The sequence below is a fragment of the Perognathus longimembris genome, chromosome 13 (assembly GCF_023159225.1).
Source record: "Perognathus longimembris pacificus isolate PPM17 chromosome 13, ASM2315922v1, whole genome shotgun sequence".
Classification (NCBI taxonomy): Eukaryota; Metazoa; Chordata; class Mammalia; order Rodentia; family Heteromyidae; genus Perognathus; species Perognathus longimembris.
This window is the reverse complement of record NC_063173.1, coordinates 15,688,955-15,711,427: the sequence shown is the minus strand read 5'-3', so window position 1 is coordinate 15,711,427 and position 22,473 is coordinate 15,688,955. Positions and strand designations below refer to the sequence as shown.

At 42.6% G+C, this 22,473-nt stretch overlaps 1 protein-coding gene across 7 annotated transcripts in view; it reads right to left on the bottom strand.

Moving 5' to 3' along the window:
• Ppfibp2 (PPFIA binding protein 2) overlaps window positions 1–22,473 on the bottom strand; it is a 133,074-nt gene that overhangs the window by 23,211 nt on the left and 87,390 nt on the right. For all 7 annotated transcript variants that reach the window (XM_048360924.1, XM_048360925.1, XM_048360927.1 and 4 more), the window contains 6 exons: window positions 19,421–19,552; window positions 9,630–9,722; window positions 6,446–6,557; window positions 4,138–4,199; window positions 3,265–3,340; window positions 2,154–2,254 (listed from right to left, as the gene is read on the bottom strand). In XM_048360924.1, the coding sequence (XP_048216881.1) occupies window positions 2,154–2,254; window positions 3,265–3,340; window positions 4,138–4,199; window positions 6,446–6,557; window positions 9,630–9,722; window positions 19,421–19,552 (576 nt within the window). The remainder of the gene's footprint in view (window positions 1–2,153; window positions 2,255–3,264; window positions 3,341–4,137; window positions 4,200–6,445; window positions 6,558–9,629; window positions 9,723–19,420; window positions 19,553–22,473) is intronic.

The window sequence follows — 22,473 nt, the reverse complement described above, 5'->3', positions numbered from 1 at the left end:
GGGTGAGATGGAATCTCAGTGTTGTTTTGATTTGCATTTCTTTTATGGCCAGTGATGTAGAGCACTTTTTCATATGTCTCTTGGCCATTCTCATTTCCTCATCAGAGAAGTCTCTTTTTAAGTCTTTAGCCCACTTGTTGAGGGGGATGTTGGTTCTTTGCGGTTTTGTTTTGGAGGAATTTATTTTTTTTAGTTCTGCATATATTTTAGATATGAGGCCTTTGTCCATTGTATGGCTGGTAAAGATCTTTTCCCAATCTGTGGGCTTTCTGTTTATCTTGCAAGCTATGTCCTTTGCCCTGCAGAAGCTCTGCAGTTTGATGCAGTCCCATTTGTCCATCCTTTCTTTGATTTGTCACATTTCTGGGTCTTTGTTAAGGAAGTTCTGTCCTGTGACAAGGAGCCCAAGTGTTTCTCCTACTCCTTCCTTTAGTGTTTTCAGGGTGTCTGTTTTGATTTCGAGGTCTTTGATCCATGTGGAATTGATTTTGGTGCAGGGAGATATACATGATCTAGTTTTAGTTTGTTGCAGGTGTTGAACCAGTTTTGCCAGCACCATTTGTTAAAGAGGCTATCTTTCTTCCATCCTATTTTTTTATATCCTTTATCAAAGATTAAGTGGGCATAGTTCTGTGGGTTCATTTCTGGGTCTTCAATTCTGTTCCATTGGTCTTCAGGCCTGTTTTATGATGTTCTGGTTTTCCTTTTCTTCATTGACTCATTACACAGCCTTCAAAAACATTCTCTTTGACTTAGATTAGCCAGTATCAATCTGATGCACTCCATGAGAGGAACCAGATGATAGTGTAACTCAACACACCTCAGCAACATCTAATGCTTGTCTTTGTTAGGTACAAGGCAGGCATAACCCACACTCGGGAGGCAGAGGCAAGGATAAGCAATCAGTAAATGGCCTTCTGTCCAATGATACTGACGCCTACAATGCGATATGGGAGTAGAGGGGATGAAGAAGCTTAACAGTGAGGTGAATGTTGAGAGGCTTTTAGAGGAGAGAAAAGTTGAGGGAAATCATAAGAAAGGAGATTGAGTTACTAGGAAGGCAAGAAAGAAAGGAACACATCCAGAGAACTGACATCACGTGATGAGGGTGAACTGACCACAAAGGCCACCTCTTTTCCTTATGACCCTGAGACTTTTTGGTCTACTGTAGAAAGAATCCTGGCTTTATAGCTGTTAAGTGCTCGGGCTCTGTGGTCAGATAGAACTAGGTTTGAGTCTAGGTTCTGCCTTGCTGTGTAGCCTAACTTGCTTAAGTAATACTAACTTGCCCTCTCTGAACTTCAGTTTCATCACAATAAAATAAGGATCTATATAAGGTGTCCCAAGGAGTAAAAGTAAGCCAGGATACCCCAATGACCACATAGAGTTACTGAGCAAGCCCTGATAACTGAGGTTTTATAGCAATCAGCAAAGTGGTCTGCTTCCTTTAATTCAGTAAAAGGCTTACTAGACAACAGTTTTGCTCTTCTCTTGCATAAAAAGATTGACCTTGACTGCTAAAATCCTTTTTAGTTTGATCATTCTGAAATGTCATGAATCTTTTGACCTCTAGGTTGGAAGCCCTTCTTCAACCAAGGTCTCTTTTTTTTCTTTGCGCGATTATACTTAGCCTAAAGCTGAGTAAGTAATAAGACAAGACCAGATTGTATACCAAGGAAAAGGAAAATCTGTGTGCTGGGTATAAGGCAAGATATGATCAATTGTTAAGCACAAATGCATTATTTCAGAAGTTGCAGGCACCTCTCTTGATGAGAAAGATGTACTCATTTGAGAGATGCTACTGGGTGTCAAGAATCACTACAGACCCTGGAGAAGTGCTAGTAAATAAAACAAACACCACCTTTGTTCTACACTTAAATTCCAGAGCAAAGAGACAAAGCAAACAAGGAACCTGATAAAAAAGGAAAATCCCTATTCTTAGAAGTTCCGGTGTCTACCATGCTGTCCCCAACACGGGCCCGAGCCTAGGCCCTTGCCCCTCCACCCTCTCTCCACAGCTGGGGCCCATTCCATGCATTTAATTATTCACCAGTTAAGATGTATGTTGGCCTAATGCCAGATAAGATTCTCCCCAAGCAAAGGGCAAGCTCTGAGGACTGCCAAAACTCACGTCACATTGGGAGACACGGTACCTCTTGTTTAAATAGTTCTTCAGGGCCTTTATTTGTAGTGTTCCATTTCCTGAAACTTCCATCCAGTTCTTCACTGATTGAGAGAGTTCTCTCTGAAGACCCTGGAAGCATTAATACCAAAGTGATGGATCACTACCATGTGAATTGTCCAGATACTTAAAAATGGTCTAACAAACCTTAACATTTGTTCTCCTTCACTAAGAAAGACTAAGAAGGATCACTTGAACCCAGGGGTTTTGAGTCCAGTGTGGGTAATAGTAAGACCCCATTAAAAGAAAAGAGAACAGAAAAGAAAACATGGGTCAGGATGGGTCAGGCATGGTGGTACAGCAACTCAAGCAGTCAGAGGCTGGCTAGGCTCAAAGCAGTGAAACACTATCTGAAAAATAAACTAAAAGCAAAAGGGACTACTAAATAGCATTGCTCGTGGGTACAGTGCTTGCCTAGAAGGTGCAAGGCTTTGTGCTCAATCCCCATAACTGTCAATAAGGAAAGAAAGAAAAGACTGAGATATGTATAAAGAAACAGTAACAGTGTGATAGGAAAGATTCCTCAAAGGATTCAAGCAAGGGCTAGCATGGAGGTTATTTCAAGGTCAACGCTCAGCTCTGGAATGCATTCTTTGCCTCAGACCTTCTTAACGCCTTGGTAATAAACAAGCATTCCCTGAGAGTAACTTAGCCCAAGATCCTAAGAGAGAAAAGGGCTGTCCCCTCAGTGCCCTCTGAATTTGGAGGGAGTTCCAGATTCTCTAAGAGGTGGGCAAGCTCTGATCCCTAGCGATGGCACTGGTAAGATTTCTGTTTGACTACACACACTGTCTATTGAAGGAGAATCCTGAGAAGATACAAAGGAGACCCCAATGGGACTCAAAAACTAAGCTGGAGACTTTCTGTGTTTGATTACATGCAGAGTTCCTAAAAGTTCTGAGTTGACTACCACTTGCTAAAATTTCTGAAAATTAACAGCTGCCAATTTCCTATTGCCCAGGAATCGTCTCAATTATCCAATAGGTGATGTCCAAATAGAAGCGAAGAATTGCTCCTAGATTTAACCATGTCTTCTCCTGAAATACTTCCAGGGGAAATGGCAGGCTCACTGCTGCTCTGACCTTGAGTTGCCATTATGATCTCCTTCACCCTTCGGTACTGGTTCAGCAGCCCCGTGAGTTCTTCTATCCGATGGTCCTGTTACAGAGCAAGGGCAGACATAGATGTGCATTATTTGTGGTAGCCAGTTGATTTCACTTTGGGACCCAGTTTATGCTAGGCACTAGAACATCACACAGGGAGAGTCTTTCAAGACAACAGCAACTTGGGATGCCAGACAGATCTTTTAGTGAGACACACTTAGATGTGAACTGTAGCTCTGCTACCCACTATTTTGTACAAACTAGTTTGTAAATACTGTACAAAATACAAAATAATGTAAGCATTTTGAGTCTGTTTCATCACCTGGAAGATTGCAGAATTTTCTGATTTATTATTTCTACTGGCTAGGTGACGCTTTTTATTTATAGATTGGTTACTCTATGATTGAACAAGAATTACATGCAAAGCCTAGAAGGTGGCAGAGTACACTGAGGCCCTAGGTGCTGTGAAGGGTCTCCATGAAGGGTCTATCATAGAGAGGGTGAACAGAGAGATTGGTGAGCTGTTCTGGATTTTTCTAAGAATCTAATCCAGGAGTACAGACAGTAAAGACAGTGATATTTCCCCCATACCAACATAAACGAGCAAAGGTCTAATCTGCTTTGGGTGATTCCATTTGGACAACATTCTCTGGCATCAAAGAAAAACAGGTGTTGAGACTGAGTCTCTAGGGGGCAGAAGCTGATCACTTCTTAACCATTCCTGTGTCACTGTCAGATGAATACAACTATGCCCACAGCAGAAACCAGAAGGGACCAAACACTGTTGTGATGAAAGTGATGACACTGAAGAAAGAACAGGGTTGCCCTTACCTTGGTCAGGGTCCACCTTACCTTATCTTCATTGGCAAGGAGGAGAGTTTCCATTCCCATTTTCAGACGTTGAATTTCTTGGTCTAAAAGAAGTATAAAAGTTTACAATATACACACACATATATAGTATACATGTATGTGTGTGATTGTGTGTGTATATGTATATATCACATAATCTAAGATGGCTCTCAAGTTCAAACCTGAAGACTTTTCATATAAACATGGTATATACATGGACCTGATATAGAGTCAGTCTTACTAAATATTTGCTGAATTACTAAGTGAATGAACCTACTATTTTGTCCTCTCTCCCTCTCTTGTCTGAGACTAGGACTTGAACTCTGTGATGCTTTTGCTCATTGGGTGGGTCCTCTACCATCTGAGCCATACCTCCAACTCTTTATAGACATTGAAGAGAAAAATGAAAATGCCTATTTTCAAAGGTGACATAAAGGAATCAATAATCTTTCACAAGCAACATCTCCTAAGAATATAGACATTCTGCCAGGTGCTGGTGGTATATGTGTATACTTTTAGCTACTTAGGCTGAGATCTGAGGATCAAGGTTCAAAGTCTGCCCCAGCAGAAAGGTCCTTGAGATTCTTATCTCCAATAAACCAGCAAGAAGCTGGAAGTGGAGATGTGCCTCAAGTGGTGGAGTGCTAGCCTTGAGTGAGAGCTCAGGGCTCTGAGTTCAAGCCCCATTACCAGCACACTCACTTTATCTATCACACACACACACACACACACACACACACACACACACACACATACATACACACAAAGAAATAGACATCCCTACTCTATGTAGGCATATATCTAGGCCAGTGACTGCTTTTGGAAAAACAGTCATATAACCTGATAGATTATAATTGAAAAGAAAAGGAAAAAAAGTCTACAGCTGAATGAAGACTAGACAAACTTGACTATATAAGAGAATCTGGCAGTGATTTGCTGAAGTTAAAATGGCATAAATCTTAACCAAGAAATGTTTAGATAAATCAAGAAATGTATTAAGAACAAATGCTGTGGTTAAGGGAAAGCAACCTAATTTCACCATAAACCCACAGAATTTTCCAAGGGGCTGAAGGTTGTGTCATGTTTTCTCTCACCGTAGCCTCAAAAAGGGACTTGTTGACTTCTGAAACTGGCTGAAGATGCAAGTCAAATGTCAATACATGAAGGATCTTAGGGTCGTTTGCAGGTACTCATAGGTTAAGGAACTTGGGCAATGGATTTCCCAAAGAAGGGCTTGTGCCTATTACTAACCAAGAAGGCAAAGGCAGCAGGAATGTTTGTAAAAGAACAAAAGACAAGGAACAAAAGTATAGGCATTCTGTTTCCTTTGGGATGCTTGTTACATTCAGTAAGAAGAGCAACAGGTGGCTAGGCATGGTAGCAGACAAGTGTAATCCCAGCTACCTGGGAAGTGGAGTCAAGAGGATCACAAGTTTGAGGTGAGCTCATACAAAATTAGTGAGACTCTATCTCAAAAATTAAATAAAAACAAAAAGGCCAGGTGTGTCCCAAGTGGCAGAGTCCCTGCCTAACAAGAACAGGGCCCTGAGTTCAAACTCCCTAGGATCATAAAAATGCATGAATGAATAAATGAATGATATTTCTAGGTGGTTACCATGAGCCAACTAATTACACTAGGCTCTGAATATGTTGTAAAAAGTCCAAACCTCAGAGTGGGGTGACCACAAGATCACCCTAAATATAATATTCCTGATGAGTTATAACAAGTGCTATTTAGGAAACAAGAAGGTTGATAAGTTAGAGAATAGGACTGGGGCATCCACTTGAGGTATGGCAGCCAGGAAAGGTCTTTCTGACGAGTGATATTTAAATGGAGATCTAAAGGGCAATAAAGAAAGAACTGATTTGCTTCTGTAACTTCGGGGCCTTGTACAAGTGTCAGGCAGGATAAATTGCTAAGGCTCCTCCTCGATGGTAATACAGAAGCAAGGCCTTTCACTCAAATGAAAGTTAGGGGGAAACAAAAACCCCCATTCTTGCTACAAAGCTCTGGAGGGACCTGAACAGAGCTTCTGGTTCATGCTCTGAGGCTGAGAAATGCCTTCAGAGCTGAGTGTTCTTGGATAAGGAAGAGATCCAAGGCAATGGTGTCCCAACAAAGCTGGACTTCATAGGCATGCGAGCACATATGTCATTCACTCACTTGGACAAGATACACACATACACACACAGTGTGCATATTACCATGCTTATACATGCACACACAAGCAAGCACTCTCTCTCTCTCTCTCTCTCACTTGTTGAGCCCAGGGCCCAGGACAACTGCATTATGTCCAGGTAATCTAGTTACCTTTTTCTCCATGGTCACTGTGGAGTCCTGCAGTCCGGGAGAGCTGGCTTTGCAGACGCTCGATTTCTGCATCTTTCAGAGCTACCTGCTCCTGCAGCTGGGCTACCTCAGCCTGGAAAAGCAATGGTGAAGCCCTCCCAGGTGAGAAGGACTGCCAGACGATGATGAAGGACCTCATATCAGAGCCCAGAGCCTATTGGCGAGTCCATGGCCCTAGGATACATGAAGCATGCTGGATAGAGGTGAGAGGCATTACAGGGGCTCAGTGTTCTTTCCACAGAGTAAATCTGTTCTTCCTGACCATTACCTTACTCCTTCCCCTGAATCCTCCCATCTGACCATGCTCTTTCTCATCCTTGTTCTGTGGGGCCCAGCAGCTCAGGGCCAGAGGAGCTAGGATTGTGTGCAACGAAAGGGCTCTGTCCCTGGTACAGAGGTGGATATTTTTATTTAAATAATTCTTCCTCCTGAGATGTTCATGTCACCACACTTCTTAGCTTTGCTGCTGTAACAGGTGCATGCAGCTTCACTTTCCATACTATATAGGAGATGCAGTGGAACTCAACCACTACTACTGGTTGATAAGGTTTGAGCCAAGGGTTAGCTTTCCTTGATATTCTCCTGTCTTTTCTTCCCTCTCTGTACCTCTAGGCACATAGACACACTTTGCCCACATGTACACGTATAAGCATTCAGATATATTTTGTGCACTTTGGCAGAAAATAGTCTAAGCACACAGTGCACACACATCTCTACATACACACACGGGCAAAGGCATCAGTGGTTCCAGTGTCTCTGACAGCACAGCAGGCTAAATTTTACACACAACACAACGGGTGCTTGTCTGTGCTTTCTAGATTCATTAGAAGATCATAACTATCCATCCTAAGAGCCACCTTCACTTTGGAATAAAACTTGGGATTTTCTTATGTCTGAGCTGGATGGCATCAAATATTTCTGGGTCTCAGCTTACATATGAAATTGGATAAACAGCCCCTACTTCATGGACTATAGTGAGGATTAAGGAAGTTAAATGTTGTAAACAGTATGTCCAATACTTATGACATGTTAAGTATTCAATGAGTGTTGCTATTGTGTCTCTCATCCAGTTTCTTTCCTTAAGGATAATTAGCTCTGCTCTTTGAACCCCCAACCAAACTAGAAATGGGTTGGAAATGACCTCTGCACAACACACAGCAAAGGCTTTCATTCTGGCCACTCTTTCCCCACATGAAAGCCTAATCATGACACACCCTGGCCCTCAGGGTATTGTATGGGCTGTCTTTTCCCACAAGGCCCAAGTAAATGTCTGAACAACCCCAAGTAACCAAACGAGCACTATTCCCATTGGTGATTCCTCTGTCTGACAAATCTTGTATTCAGTTTCGGCATATTGAATAAACACCTATTTTGAATCAACCTCTGTGCTCACTCTTTTCCCAGTGAAGCCAGAGAGCTACTCAGTGACCAGGCTAGGATGCAAACCCTAACCTGCCTAATGTGGAGATAACAGAATGGAAGAAGGCTACTCTTACGATGCTTCAAGGACCTGAGTTCACTTCAAGGGTTCTGAATCAGCCTTTTCTGATATCCTTTAAATGTCCATGTAAAGGAACACGAGGTGATGAGGTAATGAGGTTTCCTAACTGCCAAGTTCACTATGGAACACAGTGCCTCTGCTCTAGTTTCACCCACAGAGGCAGAGCACCAAGTCTGCATGGGCCAAAAATCTTTCTAGAACACAGGCATAGAGCAACTTGGCTCACTCAGAAGCTAGGTGCCCAAGGGTTTATGGATAATGTTGATGGTGACTTCTGAGAATCTTAGCCTTAGGACTCTCAATCCAAATGCCTCTCATTTCCACAGGGGCCAGACCATTCTTGGAAGATCATCTCTCAACCTGTCTTGGATGTGGACAGGGCGGGTGTTGATCTGTTAGGGATCTGGATTCCTCATGCTTTCTTATCTGTTGGCTCCACTGTTGGACTCCAGTGATTTGGACCTACAGAGACCAGAGTGTAGCACCTGACATTCTGAGGTCTTTCCTTTCTTAAGCCTGCCTTTGTGTGAGGTCATATATATATATACTTTGGATCTTTGGACTCAGCAATCTCTCTTATGCCAATGACTACAGAACTGGCCAGACACTATAGGTATTCTGTTATCTTTACAGTGCCACCTGTCCCACAAGTGGGAAGCCCTCTTCCTGACCATGAGGGCAAAGTACAGCCCTGGGGCTGCTACCTAATCCATGGGAGCTACAGCTGTGTAGCAAGAGGAGCAGGACACCCAGGAAGACTGGCAATCAAACAGGAATGAGAGCTCTGGGCCCCTTCAGATGCTGTGCAGTGTTCAACTCAGGGACCAAGCTCCACTGATGCTGCACCCAAAGACAAAGCTACCATTAGGGACTGAAAAGGGCTAAGTAGAAAACTGAAGAACTTCTTAAAATAGTGTTAGGGGGGGCTGAGAATATGGCCTAGTGGCCTGAGTGCTTGCCTTGTATATATGAAGTCCTAAGTTCAATTCCTCAGCACCGCATATATAGAAAAGGCCAGAAGTGGCACTGTGGCTCAAGTTGGCAGAGTGCTAGCCTTGAGCAAAAAAATAATCCAGGGACAGTGCTCAGGCCCTGAGTTTAAGCCCCAAAACTGGCAAAAAAGAAATAGTGTCAGGGTTCCACCTCAGGATTTATTCCTGGTATCTTTTGCATACCAACTTCCCTAGGTTAGCAGACATATAAATTGACTGAAGAAGTAGTTCAATGTTTATATCATTTTAAGACTGCATTCATTTCCAGAAAATGCGTGTCTCTTTATTTTGAAAGGCAAATTGTGAGAGGGACTGCTAGATTGAAAGTGTTATTCCCAACACCATGTTGATGCTCATCTGCTTTAGGAGAAATTGCTCCCTGCAAGCTCGGGGGATTGCTCACTTTTTCACTCCAACTCGCCACTGCTTCCTGGCTCAGACACATCAAGAAGAAGGACTCTACTCTACTCCAGCAGCTTATCTATAAGGAGGCGTCTTGAATCACATCTGTCTCTGCCCCATCTGGGCCGTGCAGAACCTTCACGCAGTGGGCCTGATTTGCACGTCCAAGCTTAGGCTGCTGGGAGCTCTGAGTGTGAGCCCAGACCTTCCCTCTGACCCTCTGGCTTAGAGCATCACATTGGACTTTTACCTTTGTGGCCTTCAGCTTCCACTCATACTGATTCCGTTCATTTTCCAGCTCTTCTACTTTGATTTTGAGGTGCTTGAGCTCTTGCAGTAACTCCTGGAGGGGAGGGGAGGAAGGTAGAGTCATGCCTGCAGAGCAGGAGCTAGGTCTCCAAATGTGGTTAAGCTCATGCAGAGCGGATGCTGGGGGCAACAGCACCTGCAGCAAGCTCCACCCTGCAGCTCCAGTACTTATACAGGGTCCATATTTGGGGAAAGTTGTCTGGCTGTTTAAAAATGCAGGCCAGAGCATTCCAGACATAAGAGAAGGAAACTGATCTATTATTTTTAGGATCTCTTCTTTCTAACCCTTTTTTTGACATCTGTGTCAGCTGTGAGGCATGCTTGTAAAAGTAGGCCAGAAATGTAGGCATGAGTGGGATAAGCAGAGAGTCTTGTGATACCGAAACAAACAAACTGGGGGCATCTATCTGTATAAAAGACAGAGGAACCCTGTGGGTGGGTGTGCCTGGGTTGGGGGAAGGGGTGATCTGGGAAAGCTTCACAGAAGAAGCAACAGTCAGTAAGATAGAAATGAAGCACCCAGACAATAAATGCTACGGCCGAATGTGACCTCCAATATAGATGTCCACTTCCAGAAGTGAAAGCTAGCTTGAAGAAAGGTGGGAGAAGACAGGCAGAAATAAGAAAAGATTGGAGACAAACAGGGAGACAAGCTGTTGGGATGGAGCAGAGGACAGTACTAGCAGGTGTGTAAAGGCTTGGCTGAGAATAGGAGGAGCTTTGATACCACTGTTAGAATAGCAGGGAATCAGTAAAGGTAGGAGAAGGGATGTTTAAACAACTTTCCCCAGTTCATGTGCCTAGTATGTAATGAAATTGGAACTGAAATCTCATCTCCTCACTCTAGGACCTCTGATTTTAAAGTACCCCAGTAAAGAAGACACCATTGACTAGTTCCTATCAGAAGAATTGCCATAAAGGTCATTATTTCCATAAGCTTTCTAAATGCCAAACTCAACAGCAAACTTCCTATTTTACTGCATGTGGATATTCTACGGGCATGCCAGGACTGGCATGTCCCAAGCAGAACTCTAAATCCCTACCTCTCCCCCAAAGGTTATCTGTGTCCTACTAAATGGCATCTCCATCTCTCTAACTGCCTGAACCAGAAATGTGGTCCAAGCCATTCTTGGTATCTTTCTCCTTTCTCCCTAAATATGTGATTTGTTTCAAAGACTTCTCATTTCTACCTGCAAAGAAAAATTCCTGGGATGTCTCTTTTCTCTCTGCTCTACCACTGTAAACCCTGTGTAGCAATGAGGGTTGGTAGCCTGAGACTTTCTTCATCAGTTTCTCCATTCTGCTTTTGAATACACTGACTTTCCCACAGGTTCATCGGAGAAACAGGATTAGAACACGCATCTAATCTTGGCATTCCCTTGCTTCTCAAACCTCATAAACTTTACCAAGACATCCTGGCCTGCCACAGCCTCTCATCTGCCTGTAGTATGTTCTTTCTCTTTCCAGCCCTCTAGCCAGAGAATTTTCAGTTCTTCTTCCCAGCTTGGACCTTCACACACACACACACACACACACACACACACACACACACACACACACACACACACACTATTCCCTCTGAATGTAACTTGCCACAAGCTTAATTCCTTGCCCATCCTTCAGGACTCAACCTACATACTTATCATTTCCCTTTGTTATGTATCTCCTACCCAGTTTCTATTTGCATGGTTGCCCATAGCTGGTTCTCTACCTATTCTATAAGCTTCATGAGGTGTTTGTGAAACTGTTTGTTCAGTGAATCCTGCCCCATGGCAGATAGGAATGATTTAGGGATGAATACCTGACACTCCAGTCACTGTTTAAGCGGCTTGGGGGTATTTGTACTCTATGACAATTTGTTGCGAATTCAAATTCACTTGATTGTTATGGAGTAATTTAAGATTACCTTATTCTAGCTGAAGTGAGCATCTGTTAATACCTATAAGAAAAAATAGTCTTCTAAACCAAGGCTATTGTGTCCATGACCTGCATCATTGGACGTGCAGTCTGGGTCACCTGTTTGGACTCACAGCAGATTCAGAATCCTTTCCTTGGAGGATTATTGGCTCTCCCCGAGAGCCAGAACATGGGAGAGGGTCTTCTGTTCTGCTTGTATCTACCCAGGATACTTATTTTGTCCAGAGAGGGCATCGTGTCTGCTGAGGGCAGAGCTGGAAACGTGTAGGTTACTGCTGCCTGAGGGGCTGTCGCTGTGGGGACACAGAAGCAATGCAGTTCAGGCTCTCTTGTGATTTCTCTGGCATATGGCCCAGAGGTTGTGAAATCACTCTAATGTGATTATGTGGGAGACTTTTTCCCCTGGAAATACATGATGACTTAATTGTTCAAAATAAATGGAAAAATTGTTCTGTGTTTTGTCACGGGGGATAAACCTCTTTCACCATAAAGCTGTAGGGATGCCTTCCCATGAGGCTATTTGTAAAAAAAAATAAAAAAGAAAGAAAGGAAAGAAAGCCATGTGGAATGACGTCTAAGAGAAGAAATAAGTTCTGAATCATATACCTTGGGAGAAAAGTCCTGGAGCTTTTCCTTTTTGTCTTTTTTTTTATTTGTGTCCTTTGGCACAAATGTCCCAACACTCAGCGCATCTGACCCACTTTGCTTCCAGCCATGGGAGAAATGGTTGTCACTCCCTATCTGAAGGCTGACCCCAGCTGCTCAGACCTTAATTACTGGGTTTCTCCAGAGTTCCCCGCACACCCCTAGAGGCCTGAGTGAGTTCAAGTTGTGCTTCAAGGGAAGGCAAGATCCATGCTAAACCACATCACTCTGCTCCGGTTAGGAGAAAGCCCAGCCCTCCACCAGTGAAATGGCCCCCACACGCATGCTCTGATATACTTAAGTGTGGTTCCTACAGGTGACCCCTCCCCAGGGGCACAGTCCTGGCGGCAGGGCTGGGGCTCGGCCACGCAGTCACCAGCCACCACCTCCTCCTCGGGGTGGTCCCTATTGTGTAACAGGCGGGCTTGAATCTGCCTGTGGATGTCCAGCTGCAGCCTACACATCTGCTCCTGCAGCTCACTGATCACATTCAGAACGGACTGTGGGAAGGAAGAGAAAGGAGAGAAAAGCACGCGAGGTCAGTGAGCTCATAGATGCAGAACTCCTGAGGAGAGTAGCACAGAAGGTGATGTGCAGAAGGTGGGCATGAGGGCTCCATGGCCCCCCTCTCTTCGGGGGACTGTAACACACAACCTCTGCCCCATCCTTGGGTTTGTCTTATAGTGTCAACAACAACCCCCAACCCCCACCTCAACAGCTCCTTTATGCCTCCCTGAGTGTCACCAGCTGAGGTGCTGAGTCTAGGTGATCCTTTCATCTGAGCAGAGGCCAGGTGTTCAGTGGGGCCCTACAGAGGCATATTTCCCTATACATGTCTATGCTACACATGCCAATTCTTGTCCACATCCCAAAGGTGGCTAATGAGGCACATTTCCCACACTTAAACACACAATGCCCATGACCCTAGGCTCATTCACGTGCCACTTGGCCTAGTTCAGTGTCTAGCCTATATTTTATATCTTGTCACAAGTCTATCCTAAGAAAGGTTGTTGTGACACCTCACAGAAGTGTGGGTCTGCCCAGTGTGTCAAAACAAGATATAGGCCTCGCCATGACTATGAGTGCTTTAGCTTCTCTCTTCCCATAAACCATTAGAAGATTGACCCCCAATTCAATAAATCAGAACTCATCTAATTCTTTTTTTTTAATTGCCATTTTGAAAATCCGGAAGGGGACAGTTTGAGAGTTTCCAGATTTCTAGCAACTCAGTTGATTTCCTGATTCTTTAAAATACATTTGCTGCAAGCAGTTTGGAGGACTCATGTCCTAAGTTTTTTGCATTTTCCGGAGGCAATTAGAGAATTAAGTCCATACTTCCCTTGATTCTCTAAAAAAAAAAACATACTTTTTTTTCTTTAAAAATAAAAAGCTTTCTATTACCTTCAGCAAGTCAGTGGTTTGGGCTTTGCCCTTCCTAGTAATGCTCATGCAGGTGCCCATTCATTTGCCCTTAGAGTCCTTTTCTACCTTCTATACAGCTCCTGTAGAAGCCTGGTTTCTTTGTGGTACCTCTAAGCTCTCCCTTTTTTACTGGTATTGTTTGTAAGACGGCACAGTCAGAACTAAATTATGTTCAGTGGTTCGATATTATTGAGTCTTTTCTAGAATTCCCAGCCTTTTTATTTCTAAACTTTTAAAGTGCTCAGTTGTTCGTGCCATTTTTTTTCCTTGCTCAGTTTCATGAACTTTCAAGTAACAATGTCCACTTGTTCTCAACACACCTACCCCTTTTACTTCCTTAGCTTGTGTCTCCCTTTGCTCCAAAATGAAAGCCAGCATAGCAGTTTTCCCAGTGTTGTTTTCTACCCTCTGAATAGATTGCAAGCAAGTGAGAAAAACAAACAAACCTTTCAAACACTTCAGTGTTCAACTAGAGATTCTGAGATGCTATGCAGACAACACTGCTCCCCCTTCCTGAATTACTACTGTATGTATTCACAATGTAAAGATGTGTGTCCAGAATGCATCTATTTTCTTCCCTCTGCTCAGGGTGAGCATGTGGTGCCCCCCAACACTGCTGGGCTTCTCTCCCTGTTGCTTTTTGAATTATGTGTCTATCCTCAGGCTGGCATTTAAATTTAACTTTCTAATGCTTTATTAACTCCAGAACTGGCCTATCCCCTCTCTTACCAGTTCTAACATAGCAGACCCTTCAGTCATACTGTTGTACCCTTGGGTCCACATCAGGAAGTCCAGGAGACATTTATAAGGTGGCAATGGCTGTTCTATGTTGTAATCTCAGCTTACTTTGTTTATTAATTCTGCTTTGCCAACCATCAAAGTGCTTTTTTAGGGTTCTTTTCTATGTGAAACTACTGAGCACCTCCCATAATCACAGTCTTTCTCACCCCTTCTGACCTGTTAAACTTGTTCACAGTTGTCTTTAGTTCTTTCTTTCTTCCTTCATGCTGAGTTTAATATTGGCCCAGCCCTCTTATCCCCTACACTCTGAATATGTAACCTCTATGCTCTGTAGAGGGTAATTTGGATATATGTCACAATTTCAGATGCATGTACCCTTGACTCATTAATTTCATTTCAAGTCTCACACATGTGTAGAGTTATTAACTACAACATCACATCTTGAGGAAAATTTAAATGCCCATCAAAGGAGAATTGGTTAAATACATCATGACATAGTCAGAAGAGTGGAAAATATGTAGATGTAAATGTGAACAAAGAAGTTTTGTATTTTTTTAATGGATTTGGTATTAAAAAAATTTTGTCATTGGTACATTTTAAAAAAAAATGAAAAGGCCTATTTTATACATTTAACAAAAATGAGAGAGAGAGAACATGAATTTGCCTGTCCATGCATAAGACAACTCTGAAAGGATAAAAAAATAAGTGGATGGCATTGATTCCTGAGTGCTGGCCAGAAGACAGGTATATAGGATACCTTTTGTTATAAATCCTTTTGTACTCTTGATATTTGAATTGTGGGAGTGTATTACAAATACCAATGAAAAGATAATAAAATGAAAACAAAAAGTACAAAACACTCCTCAGCCTGCCAGCTTACCTCTAAGCAAATAAAACATTCCCAGTCCTCATTTTGTGGTCTAAATGCATCATTCTCATCTCAGTTCAGAAATCAGAATCCCTCCCTTCTAAGGTCCTGACCACGGGTAGAAAGAAGTAGGTTGCAAGATACTTTCCAGTTGTCTCCTTGTTCATATAAGTCTCTCATCCACTGAGATGATTCAACTAACTGGCACATCTTGGATCCTGCTCCTCTTAAGCGGCTCTGGGAACTATTCTCAGAACCCGCTTGGCTCCCAACAAGACGCAGCTGCAGTCTCTCCGAAGCCCTAGTGCATGGGGAAACCAGACTGCCTTCTCCAAGGTCCTGCCAGTCAATATGCCTTTAAAATGTCTTTGATCTAGATTTCTTTGCTCTAGATCTCTCTTTCATATCCAATCATCCTAATTCTGCTCTGTCCTTCCCAAATCAATCACACTTCTGCAATCCTGCTTTGCAGGAGTAAGTCTAATTGATTTAGTCTTGGGTAGCTTGCCGTGACTCAAAACCATTGCAAAAGATGACAGGAAAAGGTCAAGCAAACAGGAAGCCAATGTTCACCACATCTCAAAGGGACCACTGTCAATCATGTCCACAACAGGCAACAGCACAATGGCTCAGGTCTCATTAGAACAGAGCAAAAAAAGAGCAGCCTGAAGCATTCTTATTAACAGTGGCCTCTTTTTTGTCTTCATTGAAATATAAAATGGGAATTTGAGGATAAAACCCAAACTAGGTTGAATCCAAAATTCTCCAGAAGGCTCATAGATTAAAGGCTTCGTTGCCTGGCACATGATGGGATTTGGGGGAGTGATTGGATCATGAGGACTGACTTTATCAATGGATTAAGTCTTTAAGCCACGGTAAATTCATAATTTGATGTATTATTGGAAGGTGATAGAAACTATGAGGTGGATTGTGGTTGGAGGAAGCCTGTCCCTGGAGGTGTGCTTTTGAAGGACATATCTTGTCCTCAGCCCCATCCAGTCTCTTAGCCTCAGGTTTGAAAAGAGATAAGCAGCCTCCTCTGTCACATGCTGTAGCTACTACGATGCTCAATCTCACCACAGGTCCATTGCAATGGAGCCAGCGGGTCACACACAGAAACCACTGATTAAATTGGGAGCCAAAATAACTCTTTCCTCCTTCCAGTTGATTTGCTCAGATATTTTGTCATCATGACAAAAAGGTCACTAAAACAAGAGGTTTATTTCAGATCTGGCTATCTCACAACAATCAGTCCTTGGACTAGATATATTCACTGGAGAAAAAAAAAAGAAAACCATACCCACTTAAGGAAGGGAAGTAGCATTCCATTTTTTTGCAGGCAATTACAATCTCAGGCAACCTGAGCTAGCAAAATGTCTCACTCAGAGTAAACATTTCCATCATGTGACAGTAGTGTGGTTTTAAGGGTGCTCCAGATGGTTATAAAGAGTGGCAGAGGTCTCGGGCATATTAGCCAAAAGAATGCTCAATTACAAGAATGAAGAATTTATTTCAGGTCATGTGGCTGTTCTCTGATTAGTACAGGTTTGAGTAGCCTATGAATTCCTTCACATGGAAACCTAATATTTGCACTAGCAACTGGGAAGGGCTGACAGCTGATAGGAGGGAGGTCAGAAGCTCAGGATCTACTCATGCATGAGTAGCCTCATGGAAAATAACAACACAGACATAAAAACAACCCTTCCGAAAAAAGGAGGGAGAGAGGGGAAGGGAGGAAGCAAGGGAGGGTAAGAAAGAAGAGGACCAGGGAAAGAAACAAATGTTTCTAGGGGGACGCACACCCAAGAAGCAGGAGCTCTCTGTCCTAATGCAGTCCCTGCAAAGGGACTGAGTTGTCGTGGCTCAGCACTAATTGCTTTCTCCCAAAGACTGACTCTTAGTCACAAACACCACAGGTGTGATCCCTGGAGTCATCGGTGTAGAAGCAGGCATGTGACTCAACGGACTGAATGAGGTGCCAACCTGGGGCTTTTGCTGGATTCTTTAAGAAAGAGAATCTCTTTAAAGCTGCCAGACCAGCAGGATGTGCATGTAGTAGTACTTATGGCCATCTTTTTCACCAGCCTTCCAGAGAATAAGGACCAAGTGATACAGTAAGGCAGATTTCTCTGAGCCTGTGAGACTTCCTGAATCCAGTCATAATGGACGCTAACCCTTGATTATCAAGTTGTGGCACAAACCTTTCTCCTCCCCTCCCCCCTCTTTTTTTTTGGTCATATACATGGTTTTGAGCTGTCTCTGCCACTTTGAGCCTTCTCCTAGACCTTTGTGAACTCTGCCTCCGAAGGCCCAATGTGCCCACTTGTAATCACATCTTGAAGCAGTGGTAAAATGACTAAACCAGGAGCAAATTCAGTGGCTTTCCCTCTGATTATTTAAGAAATGGTCCGTTCAGTTTATACTTTACACAGACTGGCGTTCAGTCTGTTTGACCTTTCCAGAATGTGAATAATATATCTAAGTGTACATTTCCATTTTTACTATGCTTAACAACACAATCAGTGAGTTACCCATAAGAGTTAGCTATTACAGTGTTCCACGGTAAGCTACGAGCTGCGTTTACATGACCTCATTTATTCTTCAGAACAATGAAAAGGCAGCAAGTATCACTACCCCCGTCTTACAGAGGAAGAGACAGAAGCTTGAGAGGTTAAATCATGTGGCCAGGAACACAAAAGCTACTGAGCTCGGGCGAGAGCTGGAGATCTGATGCAACTACACACTTTGTCACTGGAAGCTATTGCTCTCCTCCTAAGGGAGATGCCTTCCTTTATGCAACACTACTTCTTACTAAGAAGCACATTTTTGAGAGCAATAGAAGGAATGTGCTCCTGTGTGAGAAATGGCGCAACTGCCAGTATTTCTCTAGCAAACTGAAATATGGCAGGTATCTATGAAAATAAATCTGGCACTTATCTGAAAGGAACGCTACCCACATTTTGATTTTTGAGATGCCTAAATAGGGGAAGATGAAGATAAACTAAGTATCCACAGAATGCCAAATGCTATGGTAAGTGTTTAACTGTTAAGAGTTTTATTTGGTCCCTATTCATTTTATAGGAAAATAAAAACAATCAATTGAAATTCAAGTATAATTGGTAACAAACCTGTCCAAGCTCAGAGTGTTAGTGAGCAGATAGGTCAGTAAATGAGCTGAGGTTTTTCTAAACCTAAAACCTATCCTTCACATTTCACCACTCCAGGTACATCTCCTCTCAAATAAAGGAGCTCTAGGCCTCACATTCTCTACGTACCTATAGAAAATGAGAGTCTGACATACGCTACCAATGATATATGGGGCTCGAAAAATGGAACAAAATCAAGAAACCATTCTTTTGGAGAGGGCATGTGCATGGGCTCACTTGTATGATCCATTAGGAGCAAAGCAACACTGAAAGTGAAGGTTCTTTCAGTGAAATGCATATCAGAAATGCCTCTGGGCGGGGTGCCCGTGACTCATGCCTATAATCCTGGCAATGCAGGAGGCTGAGATCGGAGGATCACCGTTTACAGCCAACCTGGGCAGACAATTCCTTGAGACATTTCTCTCCAGTTAACCAGTAAAAAGTTAGAAATGGAAGCATGGTTCAAGTGGTAGAGCCCTACCGTGAGCAAGGAAGCAATGCAGCAGAGCTAGATGAGGTCCTGAGTTCAAGCCCCAGTACCAGCATATTCTCCCCCCAATGCACACACACACACACACACACACACACACACACACACACAACTTCCAAACTGCGTAGACATAGTGATAGCCTACTGGGAGGCTGATATGACACAGTACATTGAATTCTCACAGAAGATCTATGTCCTCTATGTTTGTTTGAAACTTCCTTTCCTTCTGCTTTCCTTTCCACCCCTGTCAGCAGTTTGAGGGAAAAGAAAGCCTTGGAGCCAAAACTGGGTGGTTTGAACATTGCAGCCACAGCAAAACCTGAGAACTTGGTATTAGTCGATCATTGTGTCTCTGATGCCTAAGTATTTCTGGCACCTAGTGGCTGCCAGGATTGGGGTTGACCAGATGGCCTGGGTCCATACTAGGACAGCCTTGTCCCCTAGGTCTGAGCTTACAATAGTACAGGTCTTCCCGCCCACCAGAATTGGTATGCCACATTCACCTCTGCTTTCCTCTGCTTTTCTTCTTGCTCTCTTTGCTCCTTCTCCATACCAACCAACTTCAGCTTCAACTCAGACACTTCAGTCATCAGATCAAGCTTCTGGGTCTCAAGAGATGTGCGACTTAGCAGCTCCTGTAAGAGAAGCAGATCTTATAAACCATAAACCACCACTGCAACAAGGACAGCTCTAGCTTGATAGGTAGCACAGAAGCCATTATCTAAGTTGTGTACTGCACAGAATGGAACCTACACAGACTGCTATGGATGAGCCACCCATCTGTCAAGGATGGGCTTTGACAGGTCACTCTGGGTTACTCAAAGACAGCACAGTCCCTGACAACCACTCATTGTGCGTTGAAAGACAAACTACGTGTCTCAAAAATCACCTTCCCCCATAAGGTAACTGCTTACTATTTCCAAACTGATAAAATGAATGAATATTCTCAAAGAACCAACTTTCTCCAGCTCTACTTTTAAGGCAGAGCAGCAAATTCTCTCAACCAGAACACACACACACACACACACACACACACACACACACACACACACCATAGCTTAGGGTTAGCAATACTTTTTCAAAAACCAAAGTTTCTTGATCACATCCAGAGTACAGTCAGTGCCCAGTCCACTCTTCTGCATATCTCGATGTAAGACTGCATTACAACTGACCCAGATGGATGTAAGGATATAAAGTGGTGTTCAATGAATATTATTTAGAACGGTAATTATAGGAATCTTATCATATTAGATGGGTATTTTCAGATCTTTACCAGAATTACAATTTAGTCACTGGGAGTTACACACAAGAAGACTGTTCCTTCCTGATTGTGAGGGGAGATCAGGCCAGTTATTACTAGTATTCTGTTATGACTCTAACAGTGACTGACTTCAACCAGAGATCTTGGACTCTTGATACCAAACCTGATGTAAATATACATGTTTACTAAACATTTATATTTGGAATATACAAAGGATACAGAGAAGACACTTGTGGGTGAGGGTTGGGGGGATTAGATATTAGGAAAGATCTAAATAAGCAGAAGGGCTTCCCAACGTTTACTGCAATGCATTTTTGCATTCACCAATGGTGATGATTCTCTGATGGTCAAAATCCAGGCACAAGGTAGACTTTTGGCTACACAGGTCCTAACACAGATTGCACACAACAACTAGAGAGTAACAGACCAAAGAACCAGATGGAAAATACACAATATCCTGAATATTTTGTATCTTCCTGGGTTATGCAACCTGGGCATATAAATGTTGATCGCTACATTCCAACCCAATAGCTCTCATTTCATAGGTTTAGAACTATCCTCAGATTATAAATCATAATCTCTTTGTCCATACAGGACAAAGAATTTGACTTCTTCCATTCCTCAAGCCAAAGGCTGCTAGTTCCTGAAAAAAGTTAGCTATAAACTACCAGTCTGAGGGGATGGCTGTCTTGAACTTCATCAACTCAGCATAATGAGCTTCCTGAGCCAGCCCCTCCTGGGCCGGCCAGATTTGAAGTTGGCTGACAGGGCAGAGGCTGCATGATTGGGCACCAGAACTGCAGGCTACATGGCCACAAGGAGTCAGACAGATAAGTATGTATAATGTAATAGAGAACTTGAACTTGTTAATTGCCTTTGCTGATCCAGACACTGGTGGGTGCTTTTCTATACATGCTCCTAATAAATCCTCCCAGGGATTTGGCAATAAATATTAATATACAAGTTCTACAGATGAGTAAAAAGGCCCTGAGAGGGTAAGGAAATCTTTTGGCCAAGAACACATGCTAATCATGAGTAGAGTTAGTTTTCAAACCAAGGCAGTTTTGGCCCCAGAGTTCATTTCTGTCTAATGTATCACAACGTTTTCTCAGCACAGGACAAAATAGTCCAAGAATTTTTAAAGAAATAGAAAAAAGTATGTTTGAAAAAAGGCAATCAAAATATTCAGTAATTCCAGGAAATGTCTACTGAGGTCTAAGTACATGCTATTTTTTTTTAACTAGGGCCTGATACTAAAGCTATGAAGGCCACAAAACTGTTCTTCCATAGGTGTATAGACACAGAAATGATGACTTCTCTTGATGCCGAGTATCTGAATTTTTAAAGATGCAATCTTCCTCCCCTCCAATATCACCCATTCTCTTCTGCTCCTGCCACTTCTCTCTCTCTCCCCTGCCCCTTCCCTCTCTCCCACATCATTATTCTCTATATGTCTCCTTCCTTTTATCTACCTACCTGGTTCCAATGAGCATTTAAAGCAGTTTTCAAAACAAGTATTTCAAGTTAAAAATAAATCATAAAAATTAAAGCTGTTAGAAAAAAAAAAGAAGTTAATTCCAGACTTACAACTAACAGAAAACTCAGCTAATAATGTTCTGTAGACAGCTTGGGATAGACTACTATGTGTATGTGAGCTTCCTAGCTGCCAGTGAAAAGAAGACAAGGGGTAATTACACAAATCCATGAGGCCCTAAGAACAATTACTTCAAAGTAATAAGATCTAAGGAAAAAAATCATCTATAAGACCTCTTTGTTTCTAAATACTTACCAGAGGCCAATGACATGACAGTTGGAAACCCAGCCCCTGTTGATTACTTAAGTATCTTTATGATGATATTCATACAGTTTTGACTACTTCTTAGCATTAAAGATGCTTTATCAGTGGAATTCAAAGAAGTCTCAGAATATCTCTCTCGAAAGCTACATCTACATCCATTCTTGTCAAATTTCCTAGCTGGTTTAGCTATCAGGTCATAACTGGTCACGCCTTTGTTCCAACTGATGAGGGGAATACTGTAACAATTGGTTCTAAAAGCCATCCATCCAAATTAGTCATGCCAGTGTTTGAATTGATCACACTAACAGTCTAAGTGGACATTCCAATTGGATATACTAAAATTTTATTTACAAGCCTGAGATTGCTTCATTTACTATAGTTTTCTAATAATAACATCATTACCTATTCTCTCCTATCTTGTATTTATTAGATGCACTTTTACCTCTCACAATCATTTCTCCCTTTTCCTTGTTCTACAATTTGAGTCTGCGAATTTT